Genomic DNA, 22,299 nt, shown 5'->3' with positions numbered 1-22,299 from the left:
CTTTAATTTATTATTTTTTGAATATCTGTAGACTTTTTATGTATAATTATCATCGATATTTTTGTACTCAGTAAGAAAAAAACCTAAAGAACCTGTAAAAAAATTATTTTTCTTGACCTTCAGAAATATGAACAGTTCCTATAATATGAACAAGCCGGAATTTTTTGTGTTCATATTAAAGCGATTGTACTGTATTTCATTTTGTGAAAACATTTAAAAAAAACTCAATTTCGTGAAACTTTTGTATAAAACATTTTTTTGTACCTCTCTTAGTAACAAAGTTAAAGGGGCGCTCAAATTATGGTGAAAAACTCGGTACATCTATAGAAAATTTGAAAAAATTTCGATCTTACCGATTTTCACCAAAATTGGTGTTTCACTAAGGCATAGATTACGAATATGCAAACAGAATTATGCTGAAAGGATTAGTTTTTATGTTATGGTCTATAGAAAATCGGAAATTTTGGCCCTTAGTTCCAGATGAGAAGGCGATGAGTCGGCAATTCCCCAGGCAAAGAAATTACTGCTTGCGACGCAGTGTAAACATATCAGATCTTTCAACCTATTTCACCCAAGTGTGGCGGTCATTCGTAGATGACTGAATAATATGCAGTTAATTTATCCCTCATTGATTTTAAAGATTTTAGGCATAGTGATGGTTTATCATGTTTCCATTCTACAGTTTCCATTTTAGCACTAGGAAATTAATTTTTTCCGAGAAAATCAAAAGTAAAAAAATTTTAACCTCTGGTTGATTTTGGCGCCCCCTTAGGCTGGCGCCCGGGGCAAGCGCCCCGCTTGCCCCCCCCTAAATCCGGGCCTGGATAGAGAGATATAAGAGAACTTTGCAATAGTTTTTGCTGAATTTCTGATTATCAAGACCTTGAAGGGAAATTAGTTTTGAGTATGTTCTACTGAATTCAAGAGGCTAAAAATTGTTTTGTTTTTCTTGAAACTTTCGACATGTTTGAAGTATTTGTTGGAATTTACTAGGTCTAAACACCAAACAATGTTATAATACTACATAACGGTAAAATTGAAAATGGTAAAGATTTTCTAGAAAAAGACCTCCTTAGCAGAAATCTTAAATGGGGAGGGGCTCGAGTGACATCTTGTTTTGAAGTTTATTCGATCGCCTTTTCAAAAATGTTTGCAAGATACAGCATCCAGATGTAGAAAAATTGAAAAAGAAATGATACACACAGCATGCCGGAAAATTCAGTTTACCAAAATGTTAGGGCCGAAGTTGAAAATAGGTTATATTTTTGTCTACATAATAATGAACAACATTTAGAAAAATTTTTATTGTAAAAATTAAAAGTGGTACCTTTCGAATTAACTCTGCAGTGTCTGCAGTAGGGAAGTTCCTTTGGACTGAAGGGAATTCTATAGCCAAAATGTGCCATCGGAGGATTTCAGCGCAAATTATTAATCCCTCAAATTTTCGTAGTCTACTCAATAATGCATTTTTTGAACCCCTGTCGGGATGCAAATACACCCCAGTTTTACGATTCAAACCAAGCATCGACTGATCTGAAGGAACTTGAACTCATTTTGGCGAATAAATCCTCGGTCTTATCTCATTTTTTTTGCAGATTGAAAATCCGCTACGTTATGCCCTCGGCGAGGCTGACTCTGCGGGAGGAGGACGTGGTGAGACTGTCACTGGAATTTCTTCATAATCGCGAACTCCACATCTCCCAGCTCAGTCTCGAAAGGGAGACTGGCGTGATAAACGGCAACTACTCGGACGACGTGCTATTTTTGCGGCAGCTGATCCTCGACGGACAATGGGACGACGTCCTGGAGTTTATTCAGCCCCTGGAGGCCCTGCAGGCGTTCGATATGAGGAAATTCACCTATGCCATATTGAAACACAAATATATAGAGTTGCTCTGCATTAAATCCGAGGCTAACGGCCAAGGGAGCAATGTGGACAATGCGGTTGAGGAAGTTGTTAAAGTGAGTATCTCTTGGGTTCAGTACAATTTGCAATGAAGATTGGTCCAAGAAAATCAATCCTCATTTCAGATTATAGGTTGGGGAAAAAGAAATCCATCAGTTTTCCGGAACTTTGTCTCTATTGGAGAAAACTCTTGTAATCGATTTTCAACATCTTCTCTACTATAGACGTGTGTCTGACGTTATCTTGATACAGAGCAACACCACGCTTACTGACCAAAGAAAAACTGCGTTATGTAACGAATTTTCTATTCGTTGACTTCCTTTTTCAACACTCTGTAATTTACAACTTAATGGACCAAACGAAAAACATCAAGAGATTGGCGGCTTTTGCGAATTTACGCCAGCTAGGGGTGCTTATGTCAGGGGGGTGAAACTCTCTCATTTATTTTTCTGAATATGGAAAAAAATCAAATGTCTATGATTCCAAAATATTCGGAAGAGGCTCTTCCTCAAGATACTGTATTGACAGACGGACAGAGTTAAATCTGTTCTCATCAGTCATCACTGGGTCCATCTCAACCAAGGGGGTGAAACTATCTCAGTAACGAAGCCATAGACATAGAGACATGGACTGAGCAATGCCAGCATGAAATTGGCTATTTATTAGAAAGAGAGAAAAGCTCGTCGGGACATTACCTTTCTCTTTTTTGTTCAGATAGAGGTGATTGTAGACCAATCAAAATTCTAGAAAAAGACAACTGCACAGTCCATGTATCTATGTCTATGAACGAAGCGAACCGAGTGCTGCCATCTCTGAAACGTTGGCAAATTTATGAAAAAATGTTAGTTTCCTACGCTGGTAATTCTGCGCATAACTAGAGTGACTTTGTAACATACAACAAGTTAATCTATGATTCTTGTGCTTGAAATTGATATGTAAAATCAAAATCATCGATCAAAATTCGATTTCAAATTTGTTTGATAATTTTATTATGAATTTTCATTATGGAGCAATAATGTTGTGTACCTACTTAATTGCAATAGCAACGGGATAAAAACAGTGAATTCCAAAGGGAGGTTGAAGTGAAAGAAGAGAGGAAAATTTGTCTGTTCTTATGGTTCTTTATAGAGTTATGGTTGCCATAATTTTTTAAAAATCTAAAAATGAAAAACAAGATATTAGCTAGAAACCAAATATTTCTATATTCAATTTCTCCGATATTATATCTATGGAGAGTTCCTTAAATCTCCGTACTAAAAAAGTGTCTCCGAAAATGAGGAAAATAAGTGAGTCGCTGCGATCGTTACAAGTATATTGTGGATGGATTTGTCTCTGGTGGTTTCTGTGATCGGGAATTCTAACGTCAATTTATAATGAATTTTCTTCATTTTATTGCAGATTTGGTTAGTTCAGATGCAAAGATTAAAGTGTAGAAAGATAGGAAACGCCCTCATATCTCTAGTACTAAAAAACCGACTTCATTTTGGCTAGTGAAAACACATTTGACAATGAGATGGCGGCGATGGCGTTGAAAACGTATTGTCAATACAGAAGAACTGTTTGATAATAGTTTTCTGTTTATAATTGAGGGGCGCGAAATTCGAATTCTATTCCTTGTATTGAATTTCAATATCGACCGATATCGACTTTGTTGAGACCAGAAAACAAACATCCTGAGCGACAAAACAAAAGTATGGTTTTGTTTTGTGATCAGAATGTTAGTTTCCATATGAACAATGTTCGGAATCAATTGATATCAATAAAACACGTCATAATTTTCCCTAAATGGGCTCTTCATGCAAGGGATGCTTCCTGCATACAACAATTTACGTCGATGAACAGTTCTCATTTGACTTACATTAAAATGTTCATTACAATGGTGTAGTAAGTAGTGTTGACAGGACTTTACGCCCTAAAAATTTCATCCACTTCGTAGCACTGAAAATACATGAGTTACATGTTACCAGTGTTAATACTGACATTCCCATTTTCCTAAGTGAGATTCGTTTTATTTGATCCACAATAATTTTCGAACCATATTTTGAGGTTTTCGCCAAGAAATTAGACACAAATTTCAATAATCAGCAACTAGAACGAGCTTGATAAACAAAAGGCGGTACTAGAATAAAAACATTCAAAACCTCTTTGATCAAAATGGACATCTGAAACCTCACAAAATTTCATATGTTTCTGCAAATGTCCCTCGAATTAATACTTTAACCAGTCTTAGGGCCTTGAAAACACATTTGAAACACAGATGGCGCTCAGAGCACTTCAGTCTCTTTATAATTATTGACATCTCGAATTTATGTTGGTAATAGCCCATAAGGTTAGATTTTGACTTTTGTAATTCAGGTTGGCATTATGATCTATGCACCTACTGACGGAAGACGTTCTGAATTTTGTACTTTTGTTTATATCTTGGTTGAGTTAAAAAAATAATTGTATCAATTTTGGATGCAAAGACATTTGCTGAAAATTTGAGTATTTCTTCATTTCAAATACTTTTCTAGGTTATATTTATATATTTTGATTCCGTGATCAAACCTACAGAAATTTTTGGGGATATTTTGTGACTGGATATTAGACTTGGTCTGGACTTTCAAGGTCTACTGGGATGTCAATAATTCTTGAATAGACTAAAGGTGTTGGCAACGTCTTTTTGACATTAACGACATTTTGTGTTCAGAAACCTTAGTCCGTTATAGTTTACAAATTATGCCATGGCCAACCGCCTGCTTTTATAAAAGTGAACGTCTTGTATTCATCCAAGGTTTGACGTTTGGTTCTCAAAACAATTTGACATTTTAATCACCTTTCTCATTAGACTTTTCTATTTCAGGTACTGAGCGATCTAGAAAAATACGCACCGTCCAAAGAAGAATACTCCACCTTGTGCTTACTCCTCACCTTGCCCAGACTGACCGATCATCTTCAGTACAAAGACTGGAACCCGAGCAACGCGCGCGTCCAATGCTTCCGTGAGATCTACCCCCTCGTGTCCGATTTCTTACCGGGCGACCGCAAATCGACCGATGTGAACGCGAACACAACCGCAAAGAATGACAGACTAATACAGCTAGTAATCAAGGGAATCCTGTACGAGTCTTGCGTGAACTACTGCCAGGCCAAAGCCACCGGTTCTACGGACTCCCAGAGCCAGGAGATGAATTTCTCGAAGCTGCTGGACGGTTCTGTCGGATTCAGCGATTCCGATCTGAGTCTCCTGAGTTGGCTGCAGAGCGTCCCCCACGAGACCTTTTCCGTTCCGTTCGAACAGAAGACTCTTAACGTCGATGTTGAGAGGTTGGAGAGGCCTTCCCTAGAAACTTCCTGGGCTGAACACATGCTGATCACGCCGATCAAACCCAAAACGTTTCCCCATTCGGCGATGCCCTTCACCAGACCTAAGTCAGCGGCTGATATAATGACCAGATCCCTGATGCCGGTTCTTGACGGTCTGCCGTACGGGCTGAGCACCGGCGTGGCTAATCATAACGGCAATCCGAGGGCGATGGCGATGAGCACCGGCGACATCGCCACGAACGGACCGATGACGAGAAGTAGCTTCGCCAGTTTTCACCTGACCGGCATGAAAAATAACAAGCTGATGAATTCTTCCGTTGATAGACTATTCGAGAATGAGGGAGAAGTATTTCTGAGTAACAGCTACGCGGAGTTTCAACAGTTACCGTCGATCCAAGAGCAGACAAGTACCCCGACCGTACCCGTGCCGGGAAATCCAAGAACCAGATCGAGGAGTCCGGATCAGAGAGCCTCCAATGTGTCAACTCCTGAACATAGAGGTAGGGAATCTCCGGCCTCTACGATAAGATCGAGTAGAAGAGATTCGTTGAACGAGAAACACCAGGTGGGACCGCAGGCGTGTCAACCGATCGTGCAGGCGGCCGCAGCGCAAATAGTGAACGAGTCGCCCTACGAACAGAATTTTCAGGGCGACTTGTTGAAGGAGTATCAGAAACAGAAACAGAGGCTGCAGGACACGCTGAACGCTAGGGAAAAGGAACGAGAGGAATTGTGGAGACAGATAAACAGCAATGGGAACGAGTATTTAGATAACTGGTGAGTAAATTATTTGTTCAAGAGGACGGAGCTTATATGGCCTTCTGGGGTGCTTTGAATTGTCCATTTGGGCGTTCCACAGAATGCGAATGAGGTTAAAAATTTTTCTCAGTAGATGGTATTTCTAACCTCGCATTTATAAGCAGTTGCGTTTGGGATTATAGTTGGGCAGCCCAAGAAGGAAATTGGGGATTTACGCGTGTCAGCTTAATATAAGGAGAGATAGCTTGGACCCTGTAGAGTACCTCTATAAAAAATTAGACCTGTATATAGGGGGAATTGTCTAAGACAGTCTGTCAGAATCATTGTACATAGTCGAGCGTGTCAGATTAAGATATTCTCTTAATCTGACAATTTATTCATAATAAAAATAATATTACTTTATTTTTCGTATCTCCCGAAATTCATATAATTATAATAGTGACATAAAAAGCATATCCCATTCAGAGTGTACAACAAAAGGCCCAATATCAGGATTCCCTTTTTCCTTTATTATCAACACGATGACATGAAAAACGTTACAAAACTATGAATCGCATACAATATCATGAAATATGTTATATAAACTAAAAATCACAACAATTCCGAATATAAGATAAAACAAAATGAAACAAATGAGAGAAAGAAGGCAGCGATAATCGGACCACATACGCAAAATTCCCCTTTTTTTTCCAACTAGAAATATTGACACTGGCTGAGATATATGATCGACCTTATTCTCGTTTTGAAGGAAGAAACGGACCAATCCAGTCTATCCAGAGCATTGATGCACTCAACAATATTATAGGAAATGAATATTTCCTTGTTGTGTCTAGGAGTAGTCAATCGGGTCCTTCTTCTTAAATTCAACGTGTGAATATCAGTCCGAAACCTGATCCTGTTGTACAAGTAGGGAAATCTCGAAATAAAAACAGTTGGCAGTTTCAGCAAGACGAAACAATGAAAATTGGCCATAAAAGTCACAAATATAAGTTTTTTTGAATTATTTCCACTCTTGGAGATAAACTTATAAAAGTTGTAGAGCATAACATTTCCTACAAATCTTTTTTCTACGTTTGAACGTTTTTGAGATATATGGCGGTGAATGTATATTAGACTGGGTTTCTACATTGACCTTGGCCTTTCGCATGTGTGGCTAAGCTCCTCGCACTGATCACCCACTAGCTCGTAAACTGTTAAGTTTACCCCCCCTGATTAGTGTCAGATTAATGGGTCAACACATCTGCAACATCGAGATTAACCATCTTTATGAAAATCTGACACGTTCGAGTATGTACAAGTAACTTTTTTGCATTCTCAAAGCACCGCTGTGACCTTGCGACACGTCCGGATCGTCAGTCTCTGGAAATGCAGCTTCCTTAGGGTCCCATTAATATATCCTCTGAAAAGAATTGTTTTTTGTGATTATTTGAGTCGGAATAGCCCCCAAAAATATTTTCGGGGTTTTTGAACCGGGTTTCACGAATACCTCAAAAACTATAGGCTTCGTCGGAAACCTTGTGACGTACAAGTTGGGGAAAATTCTATGGGGATGAATGGCAGCTCTGTAACTGTAAGAGTTAGGGAAAAATGAATTGCACGTTTCCAAATCGATTTTCAAAGCACGGATAATGGCCAAAACCATATCCCTCTTATCTTCTTTTGTTTTCAAGTTATAGTGAGAACTCATTTTTCGGCTTAGTGCCACTATTTCATAGAGTTTGAGTGATGTCGAAAAAGAACGTAACATGCTGCAGTCACTTTTTTATGTAGAATTAAGTGGCAGAGTCGAAGAATTTTCTTCAGACCTCCACTTCAGTGATATAATAGTAAATTTAAGTTTTTTAAATATAAATCTATGTTTTTTTTACATATGCTAGTCCTATTTTTTTTTCTGATTCAGAATATATATTATACCGTATATCGTGACCCTTATTGTTCTTCCAATAAAGAAATCTCATAAACTAGTTCGGACAAGTCGGCAGGTTATTTTCATTGATTTTAATATGATAATGTATAGAAGCATAAAGTTCTATGCAGTGTTAGATTATCAGAGACTTTGAAGACCACTTTCAAACGGGATATTGGTAAAAATTCTCGGAAAATGAGGAAATAACGAGAATTTAGAAGTAATGATAATGGGGCTTATATTTTCCAGTTCATGTGTCTCATGTCTTCCTGTACAACGTATCAATCCTCCCATAAGTGTGGAGGCTTGAGACAGTTTGCAATTTTTTTTTCAGTTTATATTTTGAAAATTCTATATTTATTTTGTTAGACGAGTAATCAATGAATTATATAATGTTATAATTCCAAAGAACTCATCAACCTTCCCAGTCTTCCCTACATATCTATGCCAATAAATTAAATTTTTCTCAGGAGACATTCTTGCATTTTTTCCTTATTACATGTTACCAGTAGCAATGAGTTAATTCGTCATTTAATGAATGAAATTCACTACAGAAATAGAAATTTTCTTAGAAATACATTTTTAACGTCGAAAGAAATAATTGGTTGAACGCAATGGTATAAGCCGAATACAGCTATCGTGAGAATAATCCGTTCGAAGCTTCTTGAAATACAGAAACGTGTATTTCAGGTTGCCATTTCATAGGCGCTCTTCCTAGTATTGATTTGGAAGTCGTGAGTTTTCCGATAAATAAATACACCAAGTTTTATAAACAATCCTTTTCATTAAGCTATAAAATCTATAATCCAGTGTACTTTTCGCGTTAACAGATGGATTCGCACTTATAATTTCTTTTGTGAATGAAATATCGGAGTATTCACTGAATCGAATTGTCTACAACTGCTTGTATGGTGCCCCGGCTCCTCTGACTATAAACGGGCAATTTTTTGACTAAGTTTACTTATTGGGAATTCAAATGTAGATTGCAGCGACATGGTGGTGACAGTTCGAACTAAAAAGTTAATACAGTCATTGTCATTTTTGAAGGGGATTTCGAGTTTTTAGTCAAATAAATCCTTTTTTCTCAGTTTATACTTGTTTTTACTCAATTTTGAAGATTGGTTGTCGAAACTGGATTCAAGTGTGTCAATTATTATCAATTTTAGGTTATTTATTTATTTATTTATTTATTTAGTATACAAGAACCGAAGTATAACCTATGTGGCTCAAAACAAATAGAACAAAAGAAGAGACACAGAATGAGCAAAATGTACAAAAAAAAGCTGAAAATTGCTAAATATACAGAAAAAACGAAACAATAAGAAATAATAAGATGAAAAAAAAAAGAATTAAATCAATTCTGGAAAGTTCTACACCAGCTATCAAACATCACCTTGAATTGGTTACCATTAGGCGTACACACAACATTACACGGTAGATTGTTCCAAACATGGAAAACTCTGTTTGACAAAAAGTGTTTACGTGAAACCGATCGGAACACTTCTCTGGACAGTTTATAACGGTGTCCTCTCAGACTTGGATTCATGTTCAGACGAATTAAGTGAGATAAGTCCACTCCGGAATACCCATGGAGAATCTTAAACGTAGTTAAAGATCACCTCTCAGTCTTCTTTGTTCAAGGGTAGTCAGTTTAAGGATGCGCAGCCTATCTTCATAATCAGGTCTACTGTATCCGTAAGGCATTCGGGTAACTCTCCTCTGAATCGTCTCCAGCCTGTCTGAGTCTTTCCGGATAGGTAAAAAATTCTGACTATGTTCTGAATCAGATGATAAAAGAGCAATATTTTTTTAATCCCAAAATTCTTGGCTATTTTCACGATCATGATAGAAGGAAATTGATCATATGGAGAGCCACAACTATGATATCTTGCCTTCCCAATGGGGAAGCATATAATGATATACAATGGCTATAATATTGATGCTAAGAAAACTTGTCCAAGTTGAACTGGAAATCAGTATTCCTCCACTTCAAAATTATTTGTATTATCTTGATGAATATCAACAGTCAGCAAGAATTTCTCAAAACATAATGCTGAAATGAAGTTCGATGAAAACTTTGAAATTAAATAAAAGCTGTATTTTCCAGTAATTCTTCATTTATATTTTATTATTTCCACAAAAATTAGCATGTCGGTTTTATCTGAGTCATCCGGAATGTATTCCATCAAATGTTTACAATTGATTCAATTTCATTCTGTGATGAAATGGTTACCAACATATCAATTATTCTAGTCCATATTTTAACATGATGGAGGAAGCCACAACGTTGGCGTTGGTTTATTGCTGGTTCCCTATTTGTGATGTGCTTCATCATTCGTTTTAAAAAGGCAGTAATCTCTTTGGTCGTTTGTTGTCATCATAAAAGGAAAATCAGGTAACTTATAGAACCCTCATGTGGTGGTAGCTTAAGATGTTCTCTCTGGAGGAATATTCTAGTCCAAATTAGCCTTACACATTTTGTAACTTCGATCGTTTCCTTCTCCCTTCACGGAAATTTATAAAAGTGGATAATTCCTTGACTGCTGTAATTCTTGCTTATTAGATTTCCCCTAATTCCCATTGTAGCTATGGGAAGGATTGTTTTTGGGCAGAAGTCGATTTTTGAACCAATTTTCATCTCTTATTTGTAAGTTAGAGAAGACATAGAGCCTGGTGTTTGAACTCATCCGTTTTTTTTCGTTACTCATTGGGAACGTACAGGTTGGGCAAAATTCGATGGGACTGAGTGGTAGCTCTCTGTAACTAAGAGCTTGGGAAAAATGGATGGCACGTTTCCGACCTCGATTTTCAAAAGATGGATAATTGCCAAAACCGTGTCCAAAACAAGAAAGATCTTTTTTTTCAAGTAAAAACAACATTATACAGTCACATTTTTATGTAGAATTCAGTGGCGAAGATTTTTTTCAGTCCGTCAATTCAGTGGTGTAATAGTAACTTCTCGGGTAACTTTCATTTTTTTTAATATAAACCGATAAGAATATACAGGTTAGTCTCTAACTCGTACAAATATTTCAACAGTAGATCCTTGAGGTCAAAAGAAATACTTTTTTCCTACACCATTTTTTCGGATTCGGGCTTGATAAAAAGATATAGCCATTTTGAGTTTTCATAATGAAAAAACAAAATTACCTTCAGAATAACTAGCTGGTCTGTGACACTAAACATCTCTGGATCTTTCAAAAACATTAGTACCCAATTTTTCAAATTTCATTAAATTACTCGAAAACGGCGCATTATACGAGGAAATATGAAGGATACTTTTATTTTACAAAACGTTCAAATATTCATTAGATAGCTTCTAACTTAGTTCCAAGAGTTGGATTATTTGAATTTTTGGTATTTTTATGGTATCATTCGATAAAACTAATTTTTATGGTTTTCCAACAGCCTGTATCTTTTAAACTGAACCGATCCGGAAAAAGTGGTAAAGGAAAAAAGTGTTTCTTTTGACCTCAAGAATCTACTTTTAAAATATTTGTACGAGTCAGACTCACCCCGTTTAATATACGTCATGTTTTCAATTGTTCTTTCAGTAAAAGAACTCAAATACCAGTTAGTTCCAGTTTTCCGATTATTTTCATTAATAATAGTTGTCACTAATAATTTTTATTAATACATAATAGAATAATTTTCATTAACAATAAGATAATGCACATAGAACTTTATGCTCCTAAGTTTTAAATTTTTTCTTTAAGAATCAAAAAAATGTCTAGAATAAAATGAAGCAGATATTCTATGCGAGTGCGAGAAGGCATTCGGAAAATTTTTTGAGTGAATTTTAGTAAGAAATTACTGGAGACCTTATTTGTTAAGAATGGATCAAGCTATCCAAAATTCATTATTTTATTGTAAAGCCCGTTTGCAACGGCCGAGAATTCTCTAGAAAATTTACTCGAGATTTCATGCGCCGTGAATTATGTACCGTTACATACGCACTTTCGGTAGAATTCTCTGTTGAGTTGCGTACTAAATAATCTCTGCCGTTTTCTTGCGAGAATTTTGTAGAGAATTCTCCAGAGAATTCTCGGCTGTTGCAAACGGGCTTAAGATGTCATTATCAAAAAATGTTTCGATTGTTTCAAAACAAGGTTTAGGGGAGGCTTTTTCTAGCCCTTTCATAGAGGAACACTACCATTTTTTTTCATGCCTTGTCGGCCAAATAAAATATCTTATATTTTTTGACAAGTAATCACTTCCCAAATTTTTTCGCAACTTTTCATTTGAACTTTGTATATTCTGAATCAGGAAGGAATATAATACTAGAATATGTAAGACAAACCGTCGCCTTGGACGTGAATGGTTCTAATCCACTCATATTTTGTTGAGCCACATATACAAATGTATAGTTTAAGATTTAATTTTTGTGAACCTCTGTAATTGGGATTTCCTGTAGAGGTTCCTGTTCAAACAAATAAATGAATATAAATTTCGAGTAAAACACATTTGAACTTTTTTCGCTCTAGAAAATCATTAACGCCTAGCTCACAACTAGAACTATAGAATTCAAGTCTCAGCTGGTCAAATGTGGGTTACTACTTTTAACTACTATTGAATATTTCAAATAAGCCCTGTAGAAAACAGGTCCAAGCTGCTAGGTTCTATTCACTTCAAAAATTGTTGCTTAGATCACACTTGGATCTTTAGGCAATTTTGTTAGATCTCTTCATAAACTTTTTAGGGTTTTCACTCCCAATCTCTGAAACAAAATCAATTAAAAATGAAATCAACGATTTGCTCCTGCGTAAATTCTTGCACTAATTTGTCAGGAGCAAATTAACTAAAAAAAATTGTTGCCTGACAATGAACTCAAAATAAATAACGTTGAAATTATAATTCTTTGTAACGTTTCGGAGTCTATATCAGACTCCTTCATCAGACGAAAAAATCTACTTTTGAAAATCTTCTGAATTGTTAATTTGCTCCTGACAAATTAGTGCAAGAATTTATGCAGGAGCAAATCGTTGATTTCATTTTTAATTGATTTTGTTTCAGAGATTGGGAGTGAAAACCCTAAAAAGTTTATGAAGAGATGCAAAATCCTCCCAAAATAAATTTCAATCGAAATTTTGTTAGAACTCAACGAATATGCTGCAAATCGATTGAATGTCTTCACTACTACAAAATTTGAGCTTTTTTGAAGTTGTCTGCAGTTCTAACTCAGAAAGCCTAAAATTGTGGATTAGACCCATTCAGGTCCAAGGCGACGAAATACCCAAAACCCGCATTGCATCTTGTGTCCAAAAATCTGCGCCTACTTTATCCATACAGACGGTCCCTTCCTAGAGATTTGAAAGCTACACTTTGTAATTCATTCTAGTTGTAGTTATTTCTAGTTTTAACTATTGTTCTGCAGTTCATTTTGCTTGTTTGGATCAGGAGACTATCGGAAAGATGCAGAAAATTCAGAATTCTTCTCTTAGATTTATCTATGGTATCAGGAAATTTGACAGAATAAGTCATGAGCTAAATGAAATCAAATGGCTCAATATGATGAATAGGTTCAAGCTTTCTGCACTGGTTCTTTATCACAAGGTGTTGATGACTGGAATTCGTTCTTATCTCCAACTCTTTCCGTGTCTGCTTTTAGGTGTCGTGTCTCTGATCAATTATTCAGTGAACAGTCGTATGTGGTTTCATTAATATAAAAAAATTCTTTCTTACTTTATATCGTGTCATTCATTAATATCAAATTTTCTAATTTTTTTGTGGGGCTCAGTGCTTTGAACTCTGAATTTTGTATGATTTTTTTTCATCAGGGTTTTGAGTGGAAGAACTGAGGGCACTCAACCATCTGTCAGTGTTGTGACCGATAAATTATGTTCCTAATGTTTCATTGGATTGGTAATAAAGGCCTATTATTATTATTAAACAGGTCTAATTATATTGAAAAAAAAAAATGAAACTTACTTTCATATCAATGAACAGGCGGACTGAAGAAAAATCTCCGACTACGACACTGAATTCTATAAGTTAATGTAGGATTTATTTTCCATATTCTTTAAACTTTACGAAATATGTAATAGAGGCAGAAATTCAAAGAGCTCAAAAATCTGTTTTCAGTTATAACTCGAAAACGAACGAAGATAGAAAGAAGCGGATTTGGCCATCATCCATCTTTGAAAATCGAGGTCAAAATCGTCCCCCATTTTTTCTTCTAGCTCTTACGGTTACAGAGCTGCCAATCAATCACATCGAATTTTGCCCATCCTGTAAATATAGAGAGTGTAAGTTTGCTCTTAGAAGTAGATTTTTTATAAAAGAGCTTAGTCTGTGAGCTGCATGTTAATATTTAACGATTGTCTAACATATCTCATTATTCTGTATGAATGCACATATAATATAATTATGAAGGCAAGGTGATAACGCATCCTATTTGAAGTATCGATCATGCCTTTATTTGCTAAATTTCAACAGTGTCTCATCACTTATATTTGTATAATGCTCAGTATATACATTTATGAATACTCAACTGCTGGAAGTTCATTTATCGTTCTTCGAAAGAAGAATGAAAAACACTGCTCAATATTGGTCGGCCCCATAATATAGCAAAAGGTTGAAATTTATTTCAATACTTGGAAGAATCACATTTAGAATATATGCAGACTTCAAAGCGGTGAATTACATTATTTCCGAGTCGATCTTTCATGATGATCAAGAACAAGCCATAACATAATTATAATGTAGTAATTTCTTAGTGCAATTACTGACTAGATAAGCAAATATTCCAAGCCCTGCTCTTTGTTTGCAATGTATGTGTCAGATGGAATCTCGACAGTCGCACGTCCCTGAATAACCATAATCACGATAAATGGACAATAAACAAAATTCAAATTTTTTATTGTAGAAGCGTAATAATAACTCTTCTCGATCTTATGTCTAAATGAGACATCTCGATATGTTAATCAGTATTGTTTTTGTACTTGACTGGAGTAGGTGGAAATTGTGTTTTTCTCATATTTCTACTCAAGTTGAAACTATTTGTGCGTAGTGAACTGACTGAAATCCTTATTGGTGCTGTGGTTGTGTGAATTTAATTTCTCATAAGAAAGTGTGCAATTTGTGCGTAAATAGTCGATCCAATTCAAAGTAGAAAATCAGTGTCAGGTGTCAGGTCGCGTTAATTTCTTGTTGATTTTTCTCTACCGAAGATGCCGCAAAAATACAGAACTTGATTTTATTTTCTCAAATAATTTAGTGGGAGAACAAGGTATCATATATGTCTACCTCCTGAGAAAAGGGGTGTCAGAAATATAAACCTCTCTTTTCACGTTTCGTTGATAAAATTTAGAGTACAAGAGATATTTCGTTCATTTTTTTTATGTTTGAAGTCTTCTCTGTACTATTTGTAGCGTATTACACCCTGACTATCAAAATATAATACTGCACAAAAGTTGAGGAAGATCAGAAAGTTTGAGACTTTTAAAAGTTTCCTTTTTTTTTCACCAATTTTTTCGAGAAGGTTTACTCACTTATCTATTATATCTCACCCATTCATTTGCCCGTTTCTTCATAAGTTCCACAGTTTCGGGTGAGAATTAGTTTTTAGTATTTGTAGTACAGAATCAGTTCACTCGAAAAATTTAAAAAACGAAGTTCAGTAAAGAGTGTGGCCTTCTCGAACGGCCTGACAACGCCTTTGCATACTTTCGATCTGATTGTTGAAGTAGCCTTGATCAAAATTTCTTAGAGTGTTGTTACCTGAGTTCTCGAATTATATGTGGAGGTGGTTGATGATCCAAAGCTCTTTGTAGCTGATCTAAGTTTGTTTGAGCAATTCTTTTCTACTTCCCCATACATAGTTTGACATTGAGGGAGAAAAGCGGTATATGTGCATTCAATTCAATAATACGTTGCCCAGTTCAATCAGAAATATAGCAAATGATATACTATTTTAATGGAGAATTACGGATTTGATCATTGATATACACTAATATATACAGTGATATACACTATTGCAGATTGCAGAATTCTTCAATTATACCTTTCAGAATTCCTGCGATATTCCCTTAGATATCTGTATTTTGACGATCTCTCTTTTTACTGTATAAAGTAATTCTGTCCAAAAATGAGAAATTTGGCCCAATGACAGCATGAAACAAAGAAATAACATTGTCAATGACTTGCTCTATCTGAATTCTCGCATTCATGCGAGCATGAAGCACTAACGATTCTATACGTCCATTGTAACAATGCCTCCCCAAACTGTAACTGTACCACTTCTGAACTTACCGAAACTATCTGCGATTTCTGGGAACCAGGGGATTAGACCACCATACCCGAACACGCAGACTATCGTAGACCGTCCATATCTCGACTGATCTGGTAACTATACAGACCTCCATTGATAGTGCAAATTCACGTGCTCAAAAGTCGTCGAAAATGTAGATTAATGTCGCGAAGTCTTCGACGAACTGCTTCAATCGATACCAAAGCATCTGAAGCGTCCAAAACCTTTGTTGCATTATTCGACAAGCACTCAAAGGCTCTCACTGAAAGACACAGTCCGATCTCGATCTTGTGCAAGAGTCGTAGCAGTACCGGCTCGTGCCCTTAAAGTATGGGTCAGCCAGGATATACAGGATTGAGCAAAAGTCTGGAATAAAATTAATATCTATTTCTTCAAGCAAAACACAAAATGAAAGCACTGGAACTTGTCGATTGATTTTCAATTACCCTCATGTTCTGGACGTGAAATTGGATGTTTTTTTTCAATCCTTTAGCCGCAACTTGCGCTTAAGGGATCGGAGAAAAATATCAGAACTCAATCAACGTGTTTCATCGTATTAATTTCAAGTAATTGTTTCAGAAACTATTAATTCACAGAATATTTGAGTAGTTAAAAATCAATTGAGGGGTTCCAGCGCTATTATTTTGAGTTATTGATTGAAGAAATATTAATAAGTGTTATTCCAGACATGCCAAACCCTGTATATAAAGTCCGAATTCTTTAAACAATCTCATTGTATAAAAGTTTTGTTTTTAATGGGAAATAGCTGGTTTTTGCAGAAAGAATGTATGTACTACACTTTCTTGGTTCTGCCAATCCTTTGAATAATAGTTTCATTTATTTTCAAGGTATTTCTGTAAATACAGATAAGAGTTTTTTATTACAACACAAAAGATCAACATTAATACGAAACATAATTTTAAGTTTACTGAAACATATATTCACTCAGTTTCTTTTCATAAGTTCGGTTGCAATTTTGATTTTAAGTTACTGATTTATAATGTATTTTTCCCTTCTTTAATTCAATATTTTTCTCTACTCTCACATCATACTGAAACAGTATGAAAAGTTTGTTTCGAGTTACCTACTACTACCCCCTTCATTTAACAATCCAAGAAATTCAGAATCCACTCAGATTATCAAAATTTACGAAATGAAGAACAAATATTCATTCATGTTATGAATTTCAACGTGAAAGAATTTCTAGAAAAGTCTCGACATTGGCTACAATTCGTATCTTTGTGAAATTGAAAAAAGACGTTCATTGAGTGCTGCCATCTTTTCGACGAACTATTGTAATATTCGTAACTTCTACTGATCCTTCAAAGGAAACACCCTACATTCTGATAGTCTTTTTCCCTTTACGCCTTATACGGATGGCGAGAAAGTCCCGTGGAATAAACTCCTCTTATCTATTCATTTTATTCAAATCAAACCAGGAATTAGGAATATAATATATTTTTATTGACTAAACTACTTTTATACGGTACGGATACGCTCTTTTCTAAAATAGAAATAATATTTAGGATATGGTCTGTAAGTTAACCAAACATACCAGGATTCCGGTCGAGTGGTCCGTTATCAGTGAAAATCAGTTTCCAGGTCCATATAGGATATAGGCCCTGGCCAACTTTGTATCAAGCAGCGACGTAATAAGAGGTATTATATGACACATTCTCGAGCCCTTTTTTCCTGACTAATCCAAATCTGAATACAGAATCGGTCCATCATATCTAGATTTCAAGTTATGAACGACAATTGAGAAATTGCCATTTAGGCCGCTTCCTGACTTGTCGGCGCATCAACGGTGTGGTATCGGTATGCTCGGTATACTCGGTACCGAAAGCTTACCGAGCGTCCATATTTCAATGAGCGTTTGCTAACTGGCTCGGTATGAGCGGTAGCGGTAGCGGGAAGGGATCGTTTCTTGTCCAATCGCCGCTCGGCATTCACCGCGCTTACTTGAAAGAAACAAAATGGCGCAAATGAAGACATGTCGACGCGACGGCTCACAAACGGTACTGCAGGATTTTATACCGAATAATGTGTAACTGTAGGCAAGTCTGTAAAATTTCTTTACAGAGCTTCCCGATCCCGCAACCTTGCTGCAGCCTTACAATAATGCTGAATTACTCGCTTGTTTCAACTCGTACTCGAAAATCATTATGAATTTCTGGAGGCACTTTTTTATGAGTAATTCGAATACTATTTTATCAAATTTTTCAATCCAGCCATTTTCAAGATTCTAATTTTCCAAATTTGAACTATAGTTGAATGTTCTTTTATCTCACTGGAAATTTTTGCGGATTTCAAAATTTATCATATGTAACTATTCACGTAAATATTTCACGAGAAGAAAATATGACCTTTTTTCTGCTTTCTCTTTCACTATTGAATAATAAGACAATAAGTAGATAGGCGTTACCATAGTGACTGTAAAATATGCATTCACTTTTCCTGGAGTCAATACTGTTGTGATCGGAATTACCGATTGTCGAATCACTTTGTCTATGCATCTATTTCTACTGCAGCATCATTGAAAATGGCGCTTTCTCAATTTTGGTTCATAACTCAAAATCTAGAAATTATAGACCGGTTCTGTTATCAGACTTGGATTACTCAATTAAAAGGAAATAGAAATAGAGAATGTGTAATCCGTTCTCTTCTAGCTGCTATAGTTCTAGAGAGTTCAGTAGACAACGAATCTTGCCCACACTGTATAGTCCAACTCGGTGACAACTGCGTGCGTCGTAGGAGTCATATAGTTCCTTTAACTTCCTCGGCTGGCCGGCCCAGCTTGATTAGTGAAGGAAAGGTAAAAGGGAACTTGGAAATCAAATAATTCGGAGCGACCAGACCGTTGATCGAAATAAGTTATACTACTTTGAATATCAAAATTGATCATTTAGAATTTGGAGAATAAAGAAAAAACATTCAGATAATAGAGAGTGAGCAATCGATTTCTCATAAATGACGATGGATGATGGACGATAATCGGCAACTTTTGAAACGGCCACATAATTTCTGAACTCCTTCAACTTTATAGTGGAGTAGTATATTACAAAAGTGCGTCAGTATGTTCTACTATTTTAAGTCGGTTTTTTTGAAAGCGGTTGGGCTTACGTAATTAGTCGAAAAGTGACTTTTTTGAAAAACACTCCAGGCAAAGATTATAGAGTTAGGTTAGGTTAGGTTAGGTTGACTCTATAATCCAGCTTTCAGAGAATGAGGTTTTCAGCTGACATTTTCATCTTATGAGAAGTTGTAGTTCTAAGGCTGGAAACGCACCGGATGCAACATTTTGTTGCGAGGTGTTGCGAGACGTGGCGAGATGTTGCAAGCTCCTCATTTCCTTCAGAATCAAAGGAGGCGGCACGCACCGCTCGCAACACGGATTTGGGGAGATCGGCCACCGAATGCGAAGTTGAGCGAAGCTGAGAGTTTTCAATGCTAATATAATCGACAAGCTACGAATCGAGTGACGTAGCTCATCATTTAGCATTGAAAACTCTCAGCTTCGCTCAACTTCGCATTCGGTGGCCGATCTCCCTTAAGCCGGGTCCAGACTATGTAACAAAACATTTTATTAACAAAGTTATACAACAAATGTGTTATACAACTTTGTTATATAACTTGTTATAAAATAGCAGAGACATCCAGACAATGTAACAAAATAAAACTGAACAAAAGTGCTCAACTGGAAGCAGTGGCATCTGTAGGACATTGAAAATGTCCTCAAACGTAGAGGATGTCATTTTGGCAGCAGCAGCTTGTGTAATTTTATGTAGACGAGTGAAATCTCATCGTTGAGAGCTAGGGGAACATTAGAGTGGATCAACTCTTTTGAAGGATCTAGCAATGGATGACATAGACCCATTGACAGGGGACATTAAATGTGATGGTAGTTTTAAAAATTTCCTAGGGATGATAAGTTCTGATTTCGAATACCTAATAAATCAAATCGGCCATAAAATAGACAAAAAAGACACGACATTTCGAGATGCAATACCAGTAAAAGAAAGATTGGCGCTGCAGTAAATGTTTAATAACACTAGTGTGGACAAGTTGCGGCGTGTTTTATAACAAAGTTATATTACTTTCTTTGATCTTTACCGACACCTAACGGATAACATAAAATTTGCTATATAGCAAGAAACATGTTGTATAACATTGTGTTATATAACTTTTTGAATTGAATTTCTCTAACAAGTTTTATAACTTTGTGTTTCGTCCTGGGCTCTTGTATGAAGGAGATACTTTATGCGAAGCCCCGGTAGATATTTTTTTTTTCTCGCGCATCTCTGCACGGGTCATATTCAACATATGGGGCTGGACAGAAGAGGACAATCTCGATTAAAACCTTGAAGGGTGACGACACAAAAATCGCCGCTTAAACTTATATGAACACAAATTTTCCTCGCAGATATAAAACGCTAATTCGCGTATCCCTAGAAAACTGTGACTTTCGATCTAAAGAAATTGTTACGCCGCAAAAGGGACGTTTGAAGTGGCCGGGAGTGTCGGCTGTGTGTGGACTTGTGGCAAGCGGAAGACTGGTGAGTTCAGCCCCCTAAAAGAAGATCTAAAAATTATCATTCAAAAATACAGTCCACTGAATCTATCGAACACTTTGCTTTATAACCTGTTTTGTTACATAGTCTGGACCCGGCTTTAAGCTTGCAACACTTTTTATGAGAGACATAAAGATGCGCAACGTCTCGCAACAAAATGTTGCGTCCGGTGCGTTTTCAGCCTAAGGAGGGTAGATTTTCATTGAAAATAATAATCATAATGCCTACAACGAATTTCGAATCACCATGTCAATACATTTCTGGTTTTTCATAGTAGCTATGATATATTATCTGTCTTGACTGGCCTGCACTCATTCGATTATCTCTACAATTATCCTATTAATGCATCGAAATTGCGCCCCCAAGTGAACTCTTGGAATTCATTCTGTTAATGGACCATTTCATCTTAACGAATCGTGACAATCATCAAAACAGCCTTCGGAAATTACTCACATATCTGAAGCATTTTCAACGTTAACACTAGGGCATCATCGTCTTACTCACCGGGTACATCTTGGAGTTGATATTCTGTGAGATGTGATAATTCGTTAAAAAAATGTTTTACGGACACTTTTTACACCCACCGGTGGTGGCAAAATACAGGGAGCATGGAGGGCACAGAAGAGTGGTGACTTACATTGATAGCAGTGATTGCGATATTCATCGCAAACGGTAAGATCATGCAACATATTACATTTTATGTGCTTAAATTTCTGTGAATTTGATCATTGAAAATTAAGAATAGACATAGGTCCCATTGAAGAATGAATTATAATATTTGTAATGGAAATGGACACTAAACTTACATTTATTTATAATATTTCTATTCAACATTCGACTTTGTTTTGAGCAATTAAACCTTTATTTAAGAGATAACACGAATTCCATTCTTTGTGAATATTGTTTGAATAAAAAAATCATTAGTTTATAAAGACTTCAGATTTCACTCTGTCACTTCTAGAATCTGATATATGATATAAAGGGTGTTTCAAATTACGCGTTTTTTTTTTTTTAATAAATAAAACACATAATTTGCAATCGTTTTCGAAAACTTTTTATTGGTTATTGAAGTATCGGCTTCGACATTTGTGTGCGAAAAATAATATCTACCAAATGGCCTCCTCTTGCAGCTCTTTACAGACGTTTAAATTTTCAATGAAATTTTGACATAATTAAGGCTCTAACTCACTGATGACACGAATAATTTCATTCTTTAATTCAGGAAGCGATTGTGGATTATTCTTATAGACCTGGCTTCACACATAACCCCCAAAGAAAATAGTCCAACGATGTAAAATCACATGATCTTGGTGGCCAATTGACATCAGCGTTTCTGGAGATTATTCGACCCGGAAATTATTGTTTCAATAAATCAATTGTGTCATTTTGGTGAGGTGTAGCGCCATCCTGTTGAAACCAAATGTCCTCTTTATCAATATCAGGCCACAAAAATTCAATTATCACCGAACCGGCCTCTTGAAATTTGTTAATAATTCGACCAACAGTGCTTTCAGATGGACGATTATGTAAACCATAAAATTCACGTAATTTTCTAAAAACACTTTTCACAGAACGCTGATTTTCATAAAATAATTTAACAATC

General features: G+C 36.1%; 1 protein-coding gene across 4 annotated transcripts in view; it reads left to right on the top strand.

Moving 5' to 3' along the window:
* Window positions 1–22,299, top strand: part of LOC123323018 (WD repeat-containing protein 47) — a 186,291-nt gene that overhangs the window by 58,827 nt on the left and 105,165 nt on the right. For all 4 annotated transcript variants that reach the window (XM_044911201.1, XM_044911199.1, XM_044911198.1 and 1 more), the window contains exons 2-3: window positions 1,596–1,962; window positions 4,749–5,989. In XM_044911201.1, coding sequence (XP_044767136.1) covers window positions 1,615–1,962; window positions 4,749–5,989 — 1,589 coding nt within the window. In that variant the 5' untranslated portion in view covers window positions 1,596–1,614. The remainder of the gene's footprint in view (window positions 1–1,595; window positions 1,963–4,748; window positions 5,990–22,299) is intronic.

This window comes from Coccinella septempunctata, chromosome 1, assembly GCF_907165205.1.
Source record: "Coccinella septempunctata chromosome 1, icCocSept1.1, whole genome shotgun sequence".
NCBI classification, from domain to species: Eukaryota; Metazoa; Arthropoda; class Insecta; order Coleoptera; family Coccinellidae; genus Coccinella; species Coccinella septempunctata.
This window is presented reverse-complemented; position numbering and strand designations above follow the sequence as displayed.